We start from the raw sequence: 21,933 nt of genomic DNA on the forward strand, positions 1-21,933 counted from the left end.
TAAGGAAGCAAGGAAAATGGACAGCTTTCAACTTAACCCACAGTATTCAATATACAAGCTTTCTTGAAGTAAGTTATTGCTATATATTTTGAATTCTCTATGTTCTACTGTACACATGACATTTTTATTTTATATTTAAGTTTATAATTTTTCTTTTTCTTTTCTTTTTATGTATTTAAGTTTTAGTATTGGTCTAAAATTAAAAAAAAAAGAAATGCTAGCAATAGTGATAAAACAAGAAAAAGTAATTGAAGGAATGAAAATGGGTGATGAAGAAAGAAAACTATCGGTCTTTGCGTATGATGTGATCGTATGTTTCGAGCCCCCAACAGAATCAACTAAAAACTGGTTGAAACAATAACTTTAGCAATATTGCAAAGTATAAAATAAACTCATATAAATCATCAAAATTTCTATATAATACCAAAAAACCCACAAGGAGGAAGCAGAAAGAGGAATTCCATTTAAATAGCTGCAGATAATAAAATACTTGGGAGTTCACCTGATGAGAAAAACCTAGAACTATATGAACACGATTACAAAACATTTTTTAATTAAAAACAGATATAAATAAGGGGAGAGATAGTAATGGCTCATGAGTAGCCCAAGCTGATATAATAAAAATGACAACTCTACCTAAGTAAATGTATTCAGTGCCACAACAGTCCAACTACCAAAGAATCATTTTATATAGCTGGAAAAGAAAACAATAAAATTTATGTGGAAAAACAAAATGCCAAGGATATTAAGGGAATCAATGAAAAAATGTGAAGGAAGGTCACCTAGCAGGACCAAATTTCAACCTATATTAGAAAGCGGCATTTTTGAAGATAATCTCGCACTGACTGAGAAACGGAACGGCGAATCAGCGGAATAACTTAAATACACAATGCATAGCAGTAAATGACTTCGCGTGTATAATCAATATCATATTTCAGGCCTTCCCAAGAGGTAGAAGAGGGAAGGAGAGAGAAAATTTGGAAATCAAAATTAATTTTTAATGAATGCTATTTTTTACATATAAGTGGGAAATATTTAACAAAATAAGTAAAAATTCATTGAAAATTAAAATTAAGGGGAAGATCAAATGGCAGACCAGTTGGACCAAAAAACATCTTCCAATGTCTTCAATCTGATTCTGGCATAGAAAATTCCCGTGTGCTGGCCTGGAGCACGCAATGTCACCATTCACACCGCCCATTTCTTTATGTATACGATGGGTACAAAAATTCCTACAGTGTCTACATGTTGAATGAGTTAAAGCATCTGAACTTGTGAATCTTGAATGCTATATCAGAGTCACCTATAATTTCCCTAAATAACTGTACTTATGCTTACAACTTTACTTGTATTTTGTAAGGTGTCAGCAAACATTTATTGATTTTGTTGATTATGAATTTAATCCCTCACATTAGAAAAAAAGATTTTTAAAAAATTACCTTCTGTATCATGGTATGTGGAGGAGTTTTGTTCATCCAACAAGTTTCCTTCAGACCTACTTCGTGGAACCCCTTCAGACTTCAAGGGAGTCTGTCCACTGGCTGCCATTTTTACCATCTGTCATAAGTTGATAGGGGGAGAAGATAAATATCCATTTAAAAAAATGTTAGAAAGTAGGTGAAGATGGAAAAATCAAAAGTGTTGTATGCATTTAAGTAGGAAAATGCATAAAAACATCCTGCTTCTCCAATGAGTTTCCCTACACACAAGGACAATCTTATATCCTGGATGCCTTTGATAGCCTTGTAAAGTCTAGAGACCCTTCTCAGAGTATACTTTTTCAATACAAAATAAAATGCAGATGGTTAGAAAGGAACTTATTTATATTCAAATACCATTATTATTTTTTAAACTGATGGACTCTAGCTTAAGAAGCCAGAAGGTGGGGCTCAGTGACACAAACTATAAAATGAGTTGAGTTTGCAAACCACAATCAGGTGGCCATGGCACAAGGGGATTATTAAAGGTCAAAGGTGTCTAAGGTAGGTGACAGGAATTGGAGCTGAAGGAAACTTCAGAGGCCACTTGGTGCAACCTCCTCAATTTACAGATGAAGACACTGAATCCAAGAGAAGATGACTTCCCAAATGAGACACAGGTAGGAAATGGTGGAAGTGGCATTCGAATTTGGCTGCTGTAACTTTATCAGTCGTTACACTGCACTATGATGGGTCATCATTGTAGGAAAATGGGCTCATTGTGCCCCCAAGTGCATGCTGGTTAGTATCAGTACCACTGTGGCTCCCCCTGCATACCTGATTGTTGTTATTTTTCTTCTCCAAAATGATAATTTCTTCTTTTATTCTGTAATACAAACAAATAACAAAGTTATAATAGTGATAGTGATGAAAAATCCCCAAATGTCAAAGTTGGAAGAGACTTCTGTATCCATTTTGTCTAATAGGATCACCCATTCTCTGAAGAATCTCAATATGGCGGCCAGCTACTACCTCCTAAGGGAGCCCATTCAGTTCTAACTAGTAGGAAATATTTCCTTACATCAAACATAAACGTGTCTCTTCATTCACTTATTTAACATAATTCTACCCTCTATGGTCAGTCAGATCAAATCTGAATTCTATGGGCCATTGCTTCAAATACATGAACACAGTTGGCACATCTACTCTAAATCTTCTTTTGTCTGTACTACCTAACCATAGTATCTTTCTGATATTTGGATGGTACATCTCAGAGCCTTCCATCCTTCTTGTTGGCTACCCTGAAGCACCTTCTTAATTATCACTGTCCTTCCAAAAATTAAACACAATACTATAGATGTGGTCTGAACAGGGCGTGATAAAGAAGGGCAATTGTCTACCTAGTCCTAAATGTTATGCCCTTCAATTCTACCCAAGGTTACATTAATTTTTTTTTGGCTGCCACACCAAAATGTTGAAAGATATTTAGCTTTTGGTTCATGTAAAACTTCTAATCTGTTCTCTTTTTTGCAAAAAAAAAAAGTGTCTAATCATTTATCCTCCATCTTATATTTGTAAATTATATGAATTTTTGTGAAATGTTTTGAACACAAATGTAAGTATATTCATTCAAATTTTTAAATAATCATAATTATTTCCTCCACTGTGAAAAACATATAATCTAGTCTTATGTCATCTGCAAATTTCATAAGCATACTATCTACCTGTTTTCTAAGTCATTGATAAAATATTCACTAGCACAAAGCTAACCAAGCACAAATCCTTGTCTCATTCTTACAGAGATTTTCCAACCTGACATCGGACCATGAATCAATATACTTTGAGTGCCACCATTTAACCAATTTCAAGTCCATCTAAGTTTTACTATGAATACTTTTCCAGAATTTTCACAAAAAAGGGACCTATTTTCATGATTTTTTTAAAATATCAAATTATATATACAAATACATGCATATACATACATGTATACATATATGTGCTATATATGTGTTTGTATATATATATATTCATACAATAAAAACATTTTCCTAATCTAGCCACCTGGTATCCCTGTGAAGAAAGGCTAACCTTGGTAAATCTTGTTGAAGTCCTGATGGTTCTTTGTAATCACTGCTTCCTTTTCTGGATGTTCACTAGTCAATCCTTTATTTTATAAGAAATACTTTCATTGGTTCCTTTTTGTCTTTACATCATTTTGACTTCCCAATACATCCATTACCTTTATCCCTCCCAAAAAGCTGTTCCTTACAAAGAAGACAAAAAGATTGGAGAGTTGGGCAAAGTGCAGCAAAAGTAACCATCAGTAATCAACACATTGGTCCAAAAAGTCTGATGTAATGTAATGTTCTACACCTACAGTTTCTCATTTGATCGATGAAATAGGATAAGGTGCCTTCTCACATCTTTCCCTTCGGGCCATGCTTGGCCAATATTATTTTGCAGAATTCAGTTTCAGTCGTTTTAACAAATTACCCTTTTATTTATATCTCTATATCCCACCCCAGTAGAATGTAAGTTCTTTTTTGGGGGGAGGGGAGGCTTTATGTCTTAGTTTCTGTCGATATTACCAACCTCTAACCTAATATCTTAGCAGATATATGAGATAATTATTTAGATGACTGGACACATTCTTGAATTTTCTCAAGGAATCAAAGTCAAGTTCTCTGGCCTACAGTTTCAGGCAATATACCTTCAAAAGTCAGGACCACTGCCCACTTCTCTAGTACTGCTAGGCTTGGTCATTTCTCTAGGTTCCTTCAAAGATAACTTACAGTGGTTTGGCAGCTCTACCCATTGGTTCTTTCTGGGCTGTCAATTTATATTTACAAAATTTTAGATCCTTTATACGGTACTTTAAAGCTTTCAAAAATGCCTTTTCCTTAACAGTCCGATGAGATTGATAGTGCAAGTTATATTAGCTCAGTGTTAGAGATGAGGAAAATGAGCTTCAGGGAAATTAAGGTACTTACCTGAAATCACACAGCTAGCATCAGTCTTAAAAATGAACTTTTCTCCTTGATATAAGACTATATTCTTCTACTGCTCTGTACTGACTTTGAAACACTAAAAGGGTGTCCATGAACTATGGGTATCTTAAATCACATCATAGCTTCTCTCTAGTCACTCAAGAGCATATTTCTTAATTACCAAAGTAAATCATAATAATAGCCATGATGGTTCACATTTACACAGCACTTACTATGTGCTAGGCACTATGCTAAGCCCTTTACAGTTATTATCTCATTTGATCTTCACAACTCTGGGAGACAAGCATTGCTATAATTCTCATTTTACAGATGAAGAAACTAAGGCAAACAGAGTTTAAGTGACTTGTCCAGAGTCACAAGCTATGAACTGTATGATGCCAGGTACTCATTCCAGTCCTGGTACTCAATTTACCACACCACCTAACAGATAGAATGGACTTGAGACCACTTGAGGTTTGGTCATCTACTTTGGACAATCAAAACTGTTTTCTAAGAGCTAACGTCTGGCTTTGCTCCTTTCTCCCCATCCCCTTCTCAGATTGTCCAAGTCACAGTCCCTTGTGTTATCATGTCCTGGGATTCTGGAGCTAAAAATCTGCTCTCCTGGACCAGTGGCAACCTCCTGAATTTGCGCCATACTCAAGCGCTCATATTCAGTGAGTCTAGAGGAAGTCCAGAAGATGCATCAGTTTGTTTCTGATACTCTTTATTTCTTCTCTGGGTTTAGGGCAAGTGGCACTCATTTGATCTCCATCAAAGGAAAATTAACTCACAAAACATTTCAGAGAAGTTGAGACTCTTCCGCTGATTAACACTAAAATACACTAACATTGGGAGCCAAGACTAAATGATTCATAAATATCCACTTAGCAAAGGAAGAATCACAGAAATGGGTGACATTCGTAGAGGGCGTCTAAGTTCTACAGATTGTTTTGTTTTTCTTAGTTCACTTGAACTTCCTAACATTTCTATGGGACTTTGATTATTAGTCACCTCTTACGGATGAGAAAACTGAGGGACTGAGAGCTTACAAAACCCGCCGAGGTCACATGACCAGTAAATATCTTAGGTGGCATTTGAATCCAGATCTTCCTGACTAGCATTAATGTCTACCCAGTATTCCAAAATACATCTAAAGGAAGTGATATAAGCAAGACACCTAGTACAATATGTTTCTATAGACCAGGTCAACTCATTTCCCCAACTTAAAAAAAATGACTGAATGCAAGGTTAGATTCAGATAGTGACTAGGGAGGTGACAGTTTAGTATGACTGGGTGATAGTGACAATTGAGATTCTCATACTGATTAGGGAGGTGGCCTCAAGAGTCAGGAAGATATCAGTTAGACTCCTGCCTCTAGCACATACAATGAAAACCTCTCAATATCCCCAGGCAAGCCTCAAAAATGATAAATTTAGAGAAAGCAAAGATGTGCATTCACAGAGGAAGTTATTCTCTAGTAGGACCCCTGTTAAAACTATAGAGAAGGTCACAAAAAGGGAACAGAGAATTGCAGAGGATTTTGTCTAGCCCAGGCAGATGAATTTGCATGGATATTCCTGGCATGTCACAGGAAGGTCTAAGAGTAAAGGATATTGGATGGTTCTAAAGAGCAAACTGATCCAAGCATTTGATAACTTTATATTTATGATATATTTATGGGAATATATTTATGAATGACTTCTTTGAGCCGAATCAAATCAACAGATATCTATTGATTGACTACTCTGGGCAAGGTCCTGCTCTAAGTACTTGGGAATTCCCAAGCCATTACTAAATGTTCTCAAATAGATTAACACATGGGGGAAAATCACAAAGAGTTTCCTCAAAGTTAAATCAAGGCTATGGAAAAGTCAAGAAAGAAGGATCCTGTTGCCCTCAAAGTACACATCAATTCTATCAACCAGCTTAGTTGGGATGATGGCTCTTTCCACTGTGATCTCTCTCAGTGGTTTTCGTTAGTTTCCTTCAGTCTGGTTGCAAGAACCTCAATAGACCATCTAATGGAATGTAAGTTCTGTGAGAGTAAAGGTGGTGCCGTCCTGAAATTCAGCAGCTTCCTGATTGTCTATACAAATGCTCTGTACACATAAATGTATTTTCAGAGCCTTAGCACAAATGTCAATATCTCCTTCAAAGGATCAGAGATTTAAGGCTAGGAGACATCTCAGAGGCCCATCCCTCCTATTTATAGATGAGAAAACTGAGACCATGGAAATTTAAGCAATTTCCTTAAGATGACACAGGCATAAAGATCAAAAGTTACATTGGAACCCAGATACTCTGACTCGAGTCAGTGTTCTTTTTACCAAACCACGTCTCCTTGGTTCTCTATAGCAAAGGTATCAGGTACACAGCAAGAGGGTCACATAAAGCCCCCAACACTTCTGAGTTCAGCTCAAATCAGATTAAAATGTAATAGGAAAATATTTAACAAGATAAACAAAAATGCAATAAAACATAGATAATATTACATTTTAAAACCTAGTCACTACTTGGCCTGCAGGGATCCATGTGTATGGTTTAATGGGTCCCATTTCTATTTGAGTTTGACATCCCTGGGTTTGACAATAAATCTCTCTCTCTCTCCCTCTTCTTCTCCTTCTCCCTCTCCCTCTCTCCCTCCCTCCCTCTCTCTCTCTCCTTCTCCGTTCCCCTCCCCTTCTACTTTTCCCTCTCTCTCCCTCTCCTCCCTCTCCCTCCCTTTCTGTTTATGTACTTTAACTTAGACTCATTACCAGCCTGGATAAAATGATTCTTAGACCAGATATTTTCAGACCTGCCAAACAAAGAGGCATGAAAGTCTTTCTCCACTCTCCTCTTCAATAATCGAGACACTCTCCTGCTTCAAATGACTTTTTGTTCCTCTGTCCCTCTGTCTCTCTCTGCGTGTCTCTTTGTTTCTGTCTGTCACTCTGTCTCTGCATATGTATCTGTCTCTCTGTCTATCTCTGTCTCTGTCTGTCCTTCTTTCTCCCTCCATCTCTCTCTTTCTCTCTCTCTCTCTCTCTCTCTCTCTCTATCTATCTATCTATCTATCTATCTATCTATCTATCTATCTATGATAGATAGATAGAGATGGAGAGACAGAGAGAGATAGACTATTACAAGGTAATTTCTCACACTTGTCCTCTGTATCAGAAGGCCTGCATACCTCCATCATCTCAGCAATAAAGCTATTTTTTCATCATTTTCCATCATAGCTTACTCATAGAGTAAGTGAAAATCTGCCAGGAAAGAGTCATGCGAAGTCCCTGAGGATGAAAATAATTGCCTTTCACTAACATCAAAAGATACCAAATCAAATGGTCATCACAGATTTACAGCTGGATTGAACTTTAAAAACTATAGCGTCTCCCATCATTTTACAGATTAGGAAATTGAGACAAACATGATTTGCCTATGGTTCCACAGCAGAATGCTACAGTCAAGAAATTTGAGAAATGCAATAAGAAACAATCTCAGACTCCATGTCACACGTAGAAGGAAACCCACTGAGACATCCCGGACAAGAAGCCATTAAGTCTGCTTAAAGACCTCCAAAGAAGGGAAATTCACAACCTCTACTTTCTGGCTATTAGAATTCTCAACAAGTCAAAAGAGCTGTTTCCAGAGTTCAAAGCTCTCTCTCCTTAGAGCAGTTCATCTGGCTTTGAGACAGCTCAAATGGTTCAGAAGTTTGTTTTGTTTTGTTTTTTTCCCTAACATTGAGTCTTTATCGGCCCCTTTACAACTTCTACCCACTGCTGCCACCCTTTCCTGTAGAGGAATGATACAGTCTTTCCTGGCAGAAAGAAGCTGTTTTCCAAATATTGTCAGGGAATTGGGGAACTGTCTCATAAACTTGAGACTGTAAAAATATATTTAAAAATCAAGCGTTTTCTTTAATGTTTCCTCACTGCAGCAGCCCTTTTGTGGGACTGTTTTAGAAAGGTCTGTGGAAGCCTGAATTCTCCAATACGCAAATTTCATTGATCCCTCAAGATTCTGGTGAGTCTTCAAAATCCTGTGGTTTATTTTGTTTGCCCTACATCATGAGAAGAGGTTTAAAATTAAAGTTCTCTTGGGTTTCTGGGGAGGTTGAGGTGTTTACGTGCCGCAAGACAAGGGACAGAACTAGAAAATCATTGTCTATGTATCATTGACAAGAAAAGGCAGCAAGCCAAGACAATGGAGATGTCACCTCAAAGCAAAATTAAGTAATGAAACTGAACAGAGAATAGGGGTAAGTGCATACACTTTACAAAGTTAAAGCACATGTAAAAGGGAGGAAATCAAGTAAGAGAGCGAGCTAATTTAGCTAGCCAGTATTTTGTTTCTTCCTGGAAAAGCATAAAACAACAATAGCAATCACAGCAGCAGCAATGGAAATGGATAAATGTCCCAATATTCCAAAATCAGGGTAGTTTCTGCAGAACGTAAATCAATTAGCCACACTTCCATTCCTAGCAAAACTCTGAAGCAAAATATTAAAAGGGTGGTTTGTGTTAATTTAGAAAGGGCAGCAATGATTACCATGAGCAAATATGGACTTAGGAAGAACAAGTCATGCAGAGTTGGGCTCATTAACCTTAAAAAATATCCATCTATAAGCTGTATTTGATTTAAAAAACTTTTTGATGTTATTACTATACTAGTTAATCAAGAGAATACCTAGATACTAGCACAGGATTTGACAGAAACTTCCTTGGTGTCCTTGCAAATAGATTAAGTGATAGTACATTGAGACAAAGGTAGATTTGAATAAATAACTGCACTACCAAAACAGTAACCAATGAATTGGAAGGTCCTTAGGAGAATTCTTCCAGGAATCTGCCTTTGACCAAATATTATTCAACATTTTATAAATGATTCAGAAAATTCAGTTTGTCTTCTCTATGGTGCTGTTCAAAAGTTATTATTGTCTCTGTGCTATGCTCTTTGATGTAAACATTATTGGAATATCATTACTCATTCTCCACTTAGGTGCCTTTGGTTAATTTTTTTCCTGTTTTGGAATCATAAATCTAGAGTTGGAAGGGACCTCAGTGTCATTCTAATCCCAGTCCTCAATTTATAGGAGAGAAAACTGGGGCTAGGAAGTTCATTTACCTAAGGTCACAGTTAACAAGCATTAGAGGCAAGATTTGAACCTAGGCTAATTCAGGGCTAATACACTATTGTTTTAATCACTGTAACATACTTTTAGTGAAGGCAAAAGGCATTTAATATTGCCTCATTTTCATGTATTTCTAAGTTCTACATAGCTTGTCACATTCGTTGTATTGGAATATCATCTTAGACACAGCTTAGTTTGTGATCCTGGGTCAGCCATGTCATGTTTCTAGAACTCAAAGTTCTCATCTATAAGATGGTGACAATGATAATCACAGTACACACTTTTCAGATTTACTTAGGAAAACACCTAAAGTGTTCCACAAATGTTGATTAGCATTATTAGTTGGGATAAAATGGATAAAACCTGAGATTTTATTGGTACAGAGAATTTCCAGGTAAGGAAAATTCCTCTACCAATGAAGGTTGTCACCATCTTTTCAGCTTAAGTCTTAGAGAACTCTCTAGGACACTGAGAGATTAAATAATTTGTCAAGGGTCACATGACCAGGATGTGTCAGAGGCAGGATCTGAGTTCAAGAATTGGAGGTCACTTTTCTCTCTATTATACTAAAATGTCTATTATTGTTGTTGATGATGTAATAATAATGTAGAAATGGTCTTCTTGGTAAATTATAGATGATATCAAGTTAAACAGCACAAGAATCCAAAATGATCAGAAGAGGATAGAATGATAGGACAAATCTGATAATATGAAGTTCCACAAGAATGAAGATAAAGTCTTTCATTTTAGTTTTTTTTAAATATCAGCTTTGGAATTATAAAAGGAAGGAGCCACAGATATACTGAAAAATAGATCGATAAGCCATTAGCTGATTTGATTCAAAAAGAAAGAGGAAGAGAAAGTTGGCAGAATCAGTATTGATAATGGTTAATTCACAATAAGGAGATCATCAGAAACCACAGCACATAATTGTGTTGTTTGAGAACTGTGATGTCACTAGTATGGCAAACTCCCAATGAGGAACTGCCTCTAAAAATATAGATCAATGACTGTTCTCAATTAGCTCCTAGGAAATAGATTATAAAGTAAATGGATCTATGAAATACATCAAAAAGTATGAAATATTCAGGCCAACAAAAATAATAAAGAAATCCAAAAGAACTCTATATCAGAGAGAGAAGCAAACAAACCATCAACTTTCAGGGGAGGAGGAAAAGAAAAGTAGTTCTAGGCCAGAGGAATTTATAAGTAAATTCTATGAAACATTTAAAGTTCAATTTGCTCCTATGCTATGGAAATTATTTTCAAATATAGACAAAGAAGGCTTTCTACTAGGCCTACTTCTCTCAATGAAGCATATATGATTCAGATAGATATATTAGCCTGGGTAGGATTAAGATAATGACTATTGTCACGAAAGAGTTTTGGATCTAGTGTCAAGGGACCTGAGTTCAAATACTGAATTTGCTATTTACTACCTGTGTGACCCCAGGCAAATCGCTTATTCACTTCAGTCTCTTTTGCTGTTGTATGAAATGAAGGGATAGGATTATGTAACTGCCAAAGTGTCTTCCAGCTCTAAATCTATGATCCAATGATTATATTTGGTGAATCAATCTGTGATTTCATCAGAATGAGGAAATCCTGGCTTAGAATTTCCTTCCCCCTCTTCAAATTGCATAGAGGAAGCCTCAGAAACTAGTGAAATAGTAGGAACTTGTCCAAGACACATAGAGATGAAGGGACTCATCCAGGGTCAATGACCTAGTTAATGATATGGATAGAGACCGAATATACTATATACTATACTATATATAGAGACTCCAAAAGTAAAACACTAAACTATTACCCCTGGTACTATGTTGCTTCCCCATATGAATGGATGTTGTTACAAAAAATAAAATGTGCAAAATAAATTTAGCAATAGGACTATAGCAATACATATGAAAATATTTATTATGATAAAGTTGGATTATGCTAAGATTGCAAAAAAAATTTATGAATTTGGAAAATATACACAATTATTTAAATAACAAGGAAAATAACACATCATACGTTATGATATATATCTATCTGCACCTCTCCATTGTCCTATATATAATATTAATTTTTAGTTCTTCTGAGTTTCTTGTGTTTCATAATCCACAGTCATACAACAATGCAATTTCTAGGAGAACTTTAGGAGTAATTTTTGTTTAAAAATATAATAATCATTTACTAAAACTAAGAGCCAGACTTACTTCTAACAGGGAAACACTGTAAGCTTTCCTGACACAATTCCATGAAGCAAGGATGACTCCAGCCTCCATTCTGCTCTCTCAAAAGGTCTAGAAAGGATATTTAAGAATACTAAGACAACAAGCAGAAATTAAAATAGGTAGAAAAGATAATCCACATTTGCAGATGATAGGATTTCCTTAGAAAACCCTAGAGAATAAGCAAAGAAAACAAACGAAGACAGTTAATAGTTTCAGCAAACTGGCAAGATACAATCTAAATCCAAATAAATAATCAGCACTTAGGGATATTACTAACACAAACCAAAAAAAGATAAGAGAAGTTTCATTTAAAAAAACTGTAAAATGCTTTAAATGTTTTCTTATTAGCTTACCAACATCCACAGAGGACTTATATAAATACAACTATAATATAAGAAAAAAATGAAGACCTAAATTATTGGAGAATAATTAATATTCATGTTTGCAGCATGCCCTATTACTGACTAAATTAATCTGCATAAAGTGTTATGTTTCTCATATGTTATGATATATATCTATCTGAGATTCTTCTATTTCATGATTCACAGTCATACAACAATACAATTTCTAGGAGAACTTTAGGAGTAACTAAAGGATATTTGAAATTTCCTGCATGCAGCCATCTGTCAATTTTTGTATTTATATCACTAATAAAACACAGTGTTTTGGATTCGTGAGTGCCTAATAGAGGGTTTTTTAATTCATTGGTTCATTCATTCACAACTATGGTTAGGGGAAAAATTCATAATCAGATAAGTGGTAGAAGAAACTATAAAAGATAAAATAGGTTATTTTGATGACATAATATTAAAATATTTGCAAGAGTAAAAATAATATAGCTAGAATAAAAAAGAGATGTGGATCAAACATCTATAGTAAAAGACTTGCATTCACAATTTATTAGAAAGACTCATTTTCCAAATAATAATCCATCAAAGAATAGAAACACTTTGAAAAAGAAGAAATTAAAAAATCAACACCTCTATGGAAATATGTTCCAAATCACTCATATAAAGAACAATGTAAATTAAAACAACCCAGGAGGGTCATCTGACCCCCATCCATCAGCCTGGGTTCTTTCTATAGAACTTTGCTCATCACTGTAGGAAAAACAGTAAGCTCTAGGATTTCCTCACCAAGAAGACTATTAGCTTACTGCTGTTTGATGGAAATGAAACACCAGATTTTGGATATTACCTGGAAAATTTTTAAAAAGGTCCCTGAAATCTGCCAATAAGCATCCCCTCAACACCCACAGGGCTAGGTTTATCTGTTTGAGATTAAGACATTTGGATGAATAATTTCCATATTGTGTCCTCCCTGACAGAAAATAAATCTTAATGCTCAGTAGCTGTGAAGTCAGAAATGTCTGCTGTGGCATTTTTAGAAATGCATTAACATTTGCTGGGCAAAAGGCACATATCAGATGAAATGTGGAAGGTTATATCTCACTTGTCAGTCACAACGCAGAGCTGAGCATGTAGTTGAGCAAAGCTAAGGAAAGCACTTCTCTCTACCCAAATCAACCACAAAAAAAGCAGTCTGAGAAACCAGGAGTTGAAACCAGGGGAAAAGCACCCCAAAACCAAACAAGAGGTTATATCAGAAACAAATCAAGGAATCCCAAGAGAGGCCTTCAAATGGAAGACAGAAATGCTGAATTAAAGCACATAGAAGACTCCATAGGAATTTCAGCTCTGGAAGAGATTTTTCTTACATTAGTTTCTCACAATTTTTTGATGCTTAATAAATATCTATCATTTGATTTATTGAATCGAACATATATATGTTTTGTACCAGGGCGGTCAACAAAAATGAAACATTCTCTTCCTGTTGTGATGCACCCACAGCACATTTTTTATTTCTATCTGATTGTAATCAATTTTGCCATCGAGATGTAAGAGCTAAGGATGTTAAAATGGGTGGGGCAGGCTATCTATCAAGCTACTATCAAAGACATTATCTCAACCTCAACTTCAGGTTTCTGGATGACAAGTCTTTAGATATCAACTGCATCCATGCTCTTGGATTTCCTCCTTCTGAGAGAGACAAGCCTTCTCAGATATGTTAGACTTTGTTGGATGACTGTACAGAAGCTGGCTATGTATCTTTGGGGAAAAAAAGTTCTAACATTCTTCATTTCTTTTTTCTCCCCTTATCCTGGAAACACACTCAAACTAGAATGGAGTCAATGAAAGAGGAAAGAGACATGATCCTGGATTGGCTACCATGTAGAAAAGGTACTCCACAATTAGTCCATGACCAAAGGTCTTAAGTATATCAAAGCTGTCTGATTTAACAATGTTGTATTATGTAAATTGTCCTCCAGGATCTGTTCATTTCACCCTATATCAATTTATGCAAATCTTCCCAGGTTTCTTTGAAACCATTCTTTTCATCATTCCTTATGAAATCAAGGTATTCTGTTATATTCATGTACCATCATTTGATCGACCATTCCCCAGGTGATGGGCTCCCCCTTTGTCACAATAAAAAAGATCATCGACCACTTCTTGACAGAGAAGTAAAGGCCTCAGTAAACAGATAAAACAAAGATTTTTTTTTTTGACAGGGTCAGTGGGAATTTGTTTGGATTCTGAATGTTTATCACAATAGTTTTATTTTCCTCTGTTTTTTTTTTTCTGGAGAAGAGTAGTGAAAGTGGGGTGGGGAAGGAATAAGAGGGAGAGAAAATAAATGTTTCTCAAATAAATATAAATAAACAATGAGGTCCCAGGGAGGATTTGGTGGAATTAATGTTAAGGGGAGCTTTTGTTTCAGAGGTTTGAAAGTTTTACACATTGCCACTATCACATCTTTTCCAGGGATAGGTAGAAAGGTGCATGTATGAAGGTAAAAATTTAGGCAGTCAAGGGTGCGTTAATCTCTTAAAACAAATTTAATATTGTGGTAAATGTAGCCACATTTGGAATAATCAGTTATCTTTTGAATGTTTCCAGGCTATAATTGGCAGTGTAGCAGAACTGGTCAGACAGAATTGGACAAGGCCAATTCTTTTCATGCAGACATTTGGCCAGTCTGTATTATCTACAATGACATGGAAATATGCTCTTTCGTCCAAGGTTTCTCCTCTTAACACTGCAGGGCAGTGGAAAGAACACAGATTAAGAACCATGGGTTCTGGGCTGGGATCCCAGCACAGCCATTACTACCTGGCTCTCCTTGGGTGTCATGCCACCTTCTGGTACTTCATGTACCTCACTTGAAAAAATGGCGTACAATCAGGTGACTTCTAAAGTCCCTCTTAGCGCTTTTCAGGGTATATGTTGGAGATTAATATTAAAATATACTAGTGTTCTTCAGTAGTGTCTGCCTTTTCTTGACTATGTGGACCATATTGTACACAGCATTTTCTTGGCAAATATACTGGAATTGTTTGCCATTTCCTTCTCCAGTAGATTAAGGCAAACAGATTTTAAGTGACTTGGCCAGGGTCACACAGCTACTAAGTGTCTGAGGCTGGATTTGAACTTGGGTCTTCTTGACTCCAAGTCCACTGTTCTATCCACTATGCCACATAGCTGTACCCTAAAATACATTAGATATAGCCTTTGTTCAAACAGAACTGAAATGGTTTGATGCATTATAAAGCGTGGGACTTATTTTCTCTCTGTTCTTTAAAATGGGATGGAAAATTCTCCCTTCAAGTTCTTCTGACAGTCAGTTTCTTGTTGTTTTTGTTGCTGTTATAATTATAGCTAGCACTTACCTTTGTTGTGGTTGTTCAGTCTTCAGTCACGTCCACATCTTTGTGACTCCATGGACCACAGCAGGCCACACCCTTCTATCCTCCACTATCTCTAGAAGTCTGTCCACATTCATGTTTATTACTTCCATGACATTATCTCTCCACCTCATCGTCTGCCTTCCCCTTTTCTTTTTGCCTTCATTCTTGCCAAAATTAGGGCCATTTCCAATGAATCCCATCTTCTCATTACGTGGTCTTTGACCTTCCAGTGAATAATCTGAATTAATTTCTTTAAATGTTGACTGATTTGATCTGTTTGCTGTCCAAGGGACTCTCAAAAGTCTTTTCAAACACCACAACTCCAAAGCGTGAATTCTGTGGCACTCAGCTTTCCTTATACTCCTACTCTCACCATCACACACTGCTTTGAAAACATCATAGTTTCAGCTACACTGACCTTTGTCAGAAAGGCAATGTCTATGCTTTTTAATATACTCCAGATTTGCCACAGTTTTCCTTCCAAAGAACAAGTGTCTTTTAATTCCATGGCTGTCCTGGTCATCTGCAGTGATCTTTGAGCCAAAGAAGATAAAATCTGACAGTGCTTCCATTTATTCTCCCTTTATTTGCCAGGAAGTGATGGGAGCAGGTGCCAAGAAGTTGTTTGTTTGCTTGTTTTCATGGTAGGCTTTAAGCAGCTTTTATACTGTCCTCTTTCACCCTCATCAGGAAGCTTCTTACTTCCTCCTCACTTTGTGCTACCAAAGCAGGATCATCTGCCTATCTGAGATTGCTGATATTTCTCCCTGCAATCTGAATTCTGGCTTTTGATTCATCCAGTCTGGCATCTCACATGATGTATTCTGCATATAAATTAAATAAATAAGGTGACAATATATAGCCTTGTGATTCTCCTTTTCTAATCTAATTTTCTAATCTAAACTTAAACAACTAAGTGGTTTCATGTTTGGTTCTAACTATTCTTTCTTGGTCCACATACAGATTCTTGAAGAGAAAAGTAAGATGATCCAGTCCTCCCATCTTTTTTTGAGGACTTGCCATATTTTGTGGTGATCCTCACAAAGACTTTAGTGGAATCAGTGCAGCAGAAGTCGATGCTTTCTAGAATTCCCTTGCTTTCTCCACAATCCAGAAGATGTTGATAATTTGGTTTCTAGTTCCTCTGCCTCTTCAAAAATCAACTTGCACTTCTGGTAATTCTTGGTTCCCATGTTATTGAAGGCTCACTTGCAGCATCATTAGCATAACCTTGCTGGCATGTGAAATAAATGTAATTGTTCAGTAATTTAAATATTCCTGATCATTGTCCTTCTTTAGGACTGGAATGTAAACTGATCTTTTCCAATCCAGTGGCCCCTGTTAACTTTTCCAAATTTCATTTCATGTTGAGTGCAATACTTAAGTAGCATAATATTTTAGGATTTTAAATAGCACAGCTGGAATCCCATTACCTCCACTAGCCTTAGGGTTAGCAGTGACTCCTAAGGTCCACTTGACTTTATTCTCCAGGATGTCTGACTCTAGATCAGTTACCACACCACTATGGGTAATCAGTGAAGTTACGATTTTTCCTGTATGGTTCTTTTGTGTATTCTTGCCACTTCTTAATTTCTTTTGCTTCTGTGAAGTCACTATTGTCACTACCGTTTTTATCTTTTATTGAGTTATTTTTGCAGGAAACATTCCCTTGATATCTCTAATTTTCATGAAGAGATCTCCTGCCTTGCCCACTCTATTTTCTTCTATTTCTTTGCATTGCTCATTGCATTTAAGAAAACCTTATTTACCAAGCATTATATTAACTACACTATGAATATTATCCTATTTCATGGTCAGAGGATCCCTGTGAGGAGGAATGTAATATTATTACTCCAATCTTACAGTTGAGGAAACTGAGGTGAACAAAGGTTAAGGGACCTAAGTTTACCCAGCTAGTAAGAGTCTAAGGCTGCATTTGAACTTAGGTTTTCTTGAATCCAGGTCCAGAACACTATCAACTGAACTATCTAGATACCTCAATAAATAAAAATAACTTGAAGTGATTATGAAAATCTGTACCTACCCATTTGCAAAAAATGATATAAATAAAATTATGTTTTATTCATAAAATTATAAGATCTGTTTCCTTTTCAACCATGCCTTCTTTTTTTTATTCCTGGGAAATTGTAAGTAGTTCTATATTATAGGATACAAGGCTTGTGATGAGTTAAATTCCTCCCTCAGACATTTCCTTAGGGTGTGACATTGAGCAAGTCATTTTCCTCTCTCCAACTCAGTTTCTTCATCTGTAAAATGAGATTAAAAATAGCATCTACCTCACAAGGCTGTTGTGAAAATCAAAAGGGATAAGTGTAAAATGCTTTGTCAATCTTAAAGGGATATGTAAATGTTAAGTATTATCAAAATTTAGGCAGTCCAAGGCAAATAGTGATGGAAAGAATGGGGGAGGGTCACAGTTGGGTCAAAGTAAAAGAACCATCAAAGGTATACATTCAGGTTCAACTACTCTCTGCTGACCCTGAACAAGACCATCAGAGTCTTGACTCCTCAACTTGACCCTGGTAACTGCAGAAGTCCCAGCCTCCCTCAGTTTATCCCACTAAAAATGACCTACTTTGAATCTCCATTTGAATCAGTTGCCATCCAAATTTCAAAAGATAAAACACTCTTGGAAGTTAATCTTGTGACTCCACTCCAGGTTCCAAAAAAAAAAAGCTATCAGTGGAAAATTAATTCAACTGAACTTAAATCAGGACTTTGGTCCCCAAATGGCTAGATAAAAAATGTCATTTCATAGCAAAGCAGTCCAGGATTTGGGGGGAAAAACCAGTGAATGACCTGCTGAGAAAAGAAGAGATCTACATCAAACCTCATGTTTCAAACCATTGTCTGGTTTTGTGACCATGGATAAATAACTTCATCTCTCTGATTTCAGTTTCCTCAAATGTAAAACTAGCAGATTGGACTAGATGATCCCTAAAGATTTTTTTTTTCCTGATCCCCTGAACAGCTCTTTGGAAACCAAGTCTAAAAGATATGGAAATGAACTAAAACCATTTGCAAGATGGATATAGCCAACAAACATCAATATTACCATCTTAATAGATCCAACTGATGAATATAGATATTGAGAATGATGCCAAAGGATTCAAAACATTTTTTAAATAAATGATTCCTCTTGGATTCCAATACTCAAAGTGTTCTTCTATATCATATTTTAATTATTAATTTAGTGTTTGCCTAATATTGTGCATCCTCAGAGTGACTCATAGCATTTGGAACAGTATGTATTGAAAGGATTTTTTTTTTCTTGTCAATGATCCCCATAGGTTTTAATTGATTTCTAAGAATTAAGATGGATGTCTAAGATAGGAATCATAGTTCTTTCCCTTTTCTACATCTTCCCCATCCAGCTTCCTCTAGGCTTCATCTCACAATGTACTCAAATATCAAGAATTCAAGGATGTTAAGACTTCCTCGATGTGGAACCCTGCTCCTCCAAAACAGGTCACCCTTCAAAAATTGTTAATAATCATAAACACATGGAGCACAGACTTGGAATTCAATCCAGGGTCATCTGTTCTGATTTCTTCATTTTGCAGATGAGACAAAATAAGACCCAGTGAAGTCTGATTGACTGACCCAAAACTAGGCAGCTAGCAAGGGAGGTTCAAAGTGATAGTTTATTATTTCTATAACCTTATGCCACTTATCCCTTGATTTTATCTTAAAAGAGATCACAGAGTTAGAAATGGAGGGGATGATGGTAGTCATCCAGCCCAGCCCTTAATTCTATAGATGTAGGAAGCAAGGCCAAGATAGCCTACGTTATGTGTTCAAGCTCACCCAGGTAGTAGGTAGCTAAACTGGTATTTGACTTCTCTAACTTGAGAGTATCTATAGCCAAAAAAATAATAATAAAAAACCCATTACTCTGTGACCAAGCTGGCAATAAGCCTCTCTCAAATGAGCAAGGTTCAGTCTGCTCTTTTTCCTTTAAAAATAAGGTTTTATTTTTTAGTTAACAAAAATATATTTTCTCAACCCATTGGGTTAGGAGGTAGGGAATTAATGGTAACAAATATTCATAGTCATGCAAAACAAATTCTCCCATTTTCCATGAAAAATAATGAAAGCAATGGAAAGATAGATGAATAAATGAAGATAAGTAGGTAGGTGGATAGATACATAGATCGAAACATAGATACAGATAGATACAGAAATACATGCACAGATACACATGTTTCATTGTATGCCCCAAATCTATTATCACATCTCCATCAGGAGAGAGATAGCATGTTTCATCACTGGTCCTTGGGAATCATGAATGGTCATTACATTGATCTTACAGTGTTGCTGTTACTACATAAATTTTTCTCCTGGTTTTGCTCATTTCATCCTTCATCAGTTTGTAAAAGTATTTAAATTTATTCATTTTATATTTTGAAATTGTAACACAAATTGTTCTAATTCTACTCACTTCACTTTACATCACTTCATAAAAGTATTTCCATATCTCCTTGAAATCAACTATTTCATCTTTTCAGATGGCACAATAATATTCCACCATTCATATATGATATTTTGTTTACCCATTTCCTAATTATAGTTTTTGACACCACAAAAAGAGATGCCATAAATATTTTTGTACACATAGGACCTTTCCTCTCTCTTTGATTACTTTTAAATATAGTCCTAAAAACAATATATCTGGGTCAGAGGGTCTATACCACTGTGTAATTTTTTATATAGAATTATAATTTTTTTCTGGAATGGCTCCTCAAACAATACCTTCAACAATGTACCTCCCCACCCCACCACACCCTGCCATAGCCCCTTCAACATTTGTCATTTTCCTTTTTATATTCATGTTGGCCAGTCTTGTGGGTGTGAGATGTAATCTCAGAAATGTTTTCACTGAGATTTCTATAATTAGTGGTGATATGAATAATTTTTAATGTGGTTAAAGATAGCTTGGTTTATTCCTCTTAAACTGCCTATACATATCCTTAGATAGTCTACCAATTAGTGGAGTAGATTTTATTCCAATAAATTGGAATAACATGTAAATGGATGACTATATTTATTATACATGATATAAATATTATGTATAATGTATCCTATATAGCATATTATATACATATGTTTACATTATATGTAACCTACATATACGACAGAGAAAGACAGACAGAGACAGGGACCTTCATCAGAGATACATGCAGCATGCTAGGCTCATGTTGGAACAAGTATTCAGCCACTGGGCTCATCTTGACAGAATCTGACAAGGATTTGTTCCCCATTGGTATACCTTTCAAAAATACAAAGGCCACCTGCACATTGTATCAAGGCACCATATTGAGACTACAGAGGAGACATAAAACTCTGAAGGTTACTACAAATTATCAACCTCTCACCCCCTGTCAGAGGAGGACATGGAGAAGAGCACAGGATGGGTGGTCAGGGATAGGTCATGATCCGCATCTTTGGATCACTCATATTGGTGATGTAACAGACTCCTTGGAGGATTTGAGCAAATATGAATATTTAAAAAAAGAAAGAACTGAACTTGAGATTTGATGGATACTCCAAAATGAAGAAGCTTCCCCTAACTAATCCAGTGCATACATTCTCTGCAGCATCTAGTCTCCATTCCCTAGAAGACTGAAAGTCGAAGTCATTTGCCCAGGGTCACATAGGCAGTATACAACAGAGGCAGGATTTGGAACAGGTTTAAGGCTGGCTCTCTATCCACTACACCAGATGTGTCAAACTCTTGGTTCTTTGAAGCCTGCAAAACTCCCCAGTGCTGTCAACCAAATTAAAATGCAATTGGGAAATATTTAACAAAATAAAGAAAAATACAATACAACATAGATTATGTTCATTTGTGATTTTCTCCATCAATACCCAGTCAGGAACAAAATAGAGAAATAAGTAAATTAAAAGTCAATGAAAGAGGATCTAGGAACAGGAGATGCATGACCAAGGCTTCATTTAAGGGTCTGAAGCACAGGATCCTTGCAAAATCCTAGGAAGTAATAAATTATGAACACAGATACTATATTTAACAGATTGTACAAGTTATGAAATAGAATCTATCTTTAATAAGTGCCAGGAACCACTTGAAATCTTGGTTAACAACCTCAAGTGCTCTGTCTCAGTGCCTGTTCAAAACATAATGTTCTATGTGAAAACAAAAAGTTTTCAGAAATCAGTTGCTAATGGTCTAGTTAATGGAGTCAAATTATAAACTTTCGAGACTGCCAAGGAAATTACTGGCGTGAAGGCTCAGGTATACTTGGGGAGATCTTTCATAGCCCCCACCTTAGAAACATGGGATAATTTAGGCATGGTCTACTCTCACCCACCAGGATACTGACTGAACTCCTTTACATTTGCAAGTACACTGTTCACAATATTACAAAAATAAATTAAAAGAGGAAAACAAAACTGAAATTG

The 21,933-nt window shown here is 36.1% G+C and overlaps 1 protein-coding gene across 4 annotated transcripts in view; it reads right to left on the bottom strand.

Moving 5' to 3' along the window:
* Nucleotides 1-21,933, bottom strand: part of MACC1 (MET transcriptional regulator MACC1) — a 96,651-nt gene that overhangs the window by 65,789 nt on the left and 8,929 nt on the right. For 3 of the 4 annotated variants that reach the window (XM_072650868.1, XM_072650865.1, XM_072650866.1), the window contains 2 exons: nt 2,256-2,304; nt 1,440-1,557 (listed from right to left, as the gene is read on the bottom strand). In XM_072650868.1, the coding sequence (XP_072506969.1) occupies nt 1,440-1,557 (118 nt within the window). In that variant the 5' untranslated portion in view covers nt 2,256-2,304. Of the gene's footprint in view, nt 1-1,439; nt 1,558-2,255; nt 2,305-11,726; nt 11,814-21,933 lie in introns of all 4 variants that reach the window. The other variant, XM_072650867.1, reaches the window with a different exon arrangement.

This window comes from Notamacropus eugenii, chromosome 3 (assembly GCF_028372415.1).
Source record: "Notamacropus eugenii isolate mMacEug1 chromosome 3, mMacEug1.pri_v2, whole genome shotgun sequence".
Lineage (NCBI taxonomy): Eukaryota > Metazoa > Chordata > Mammalia > Diprotodontia > Macropodidae > Notamacropus > Notamacropus eugenii.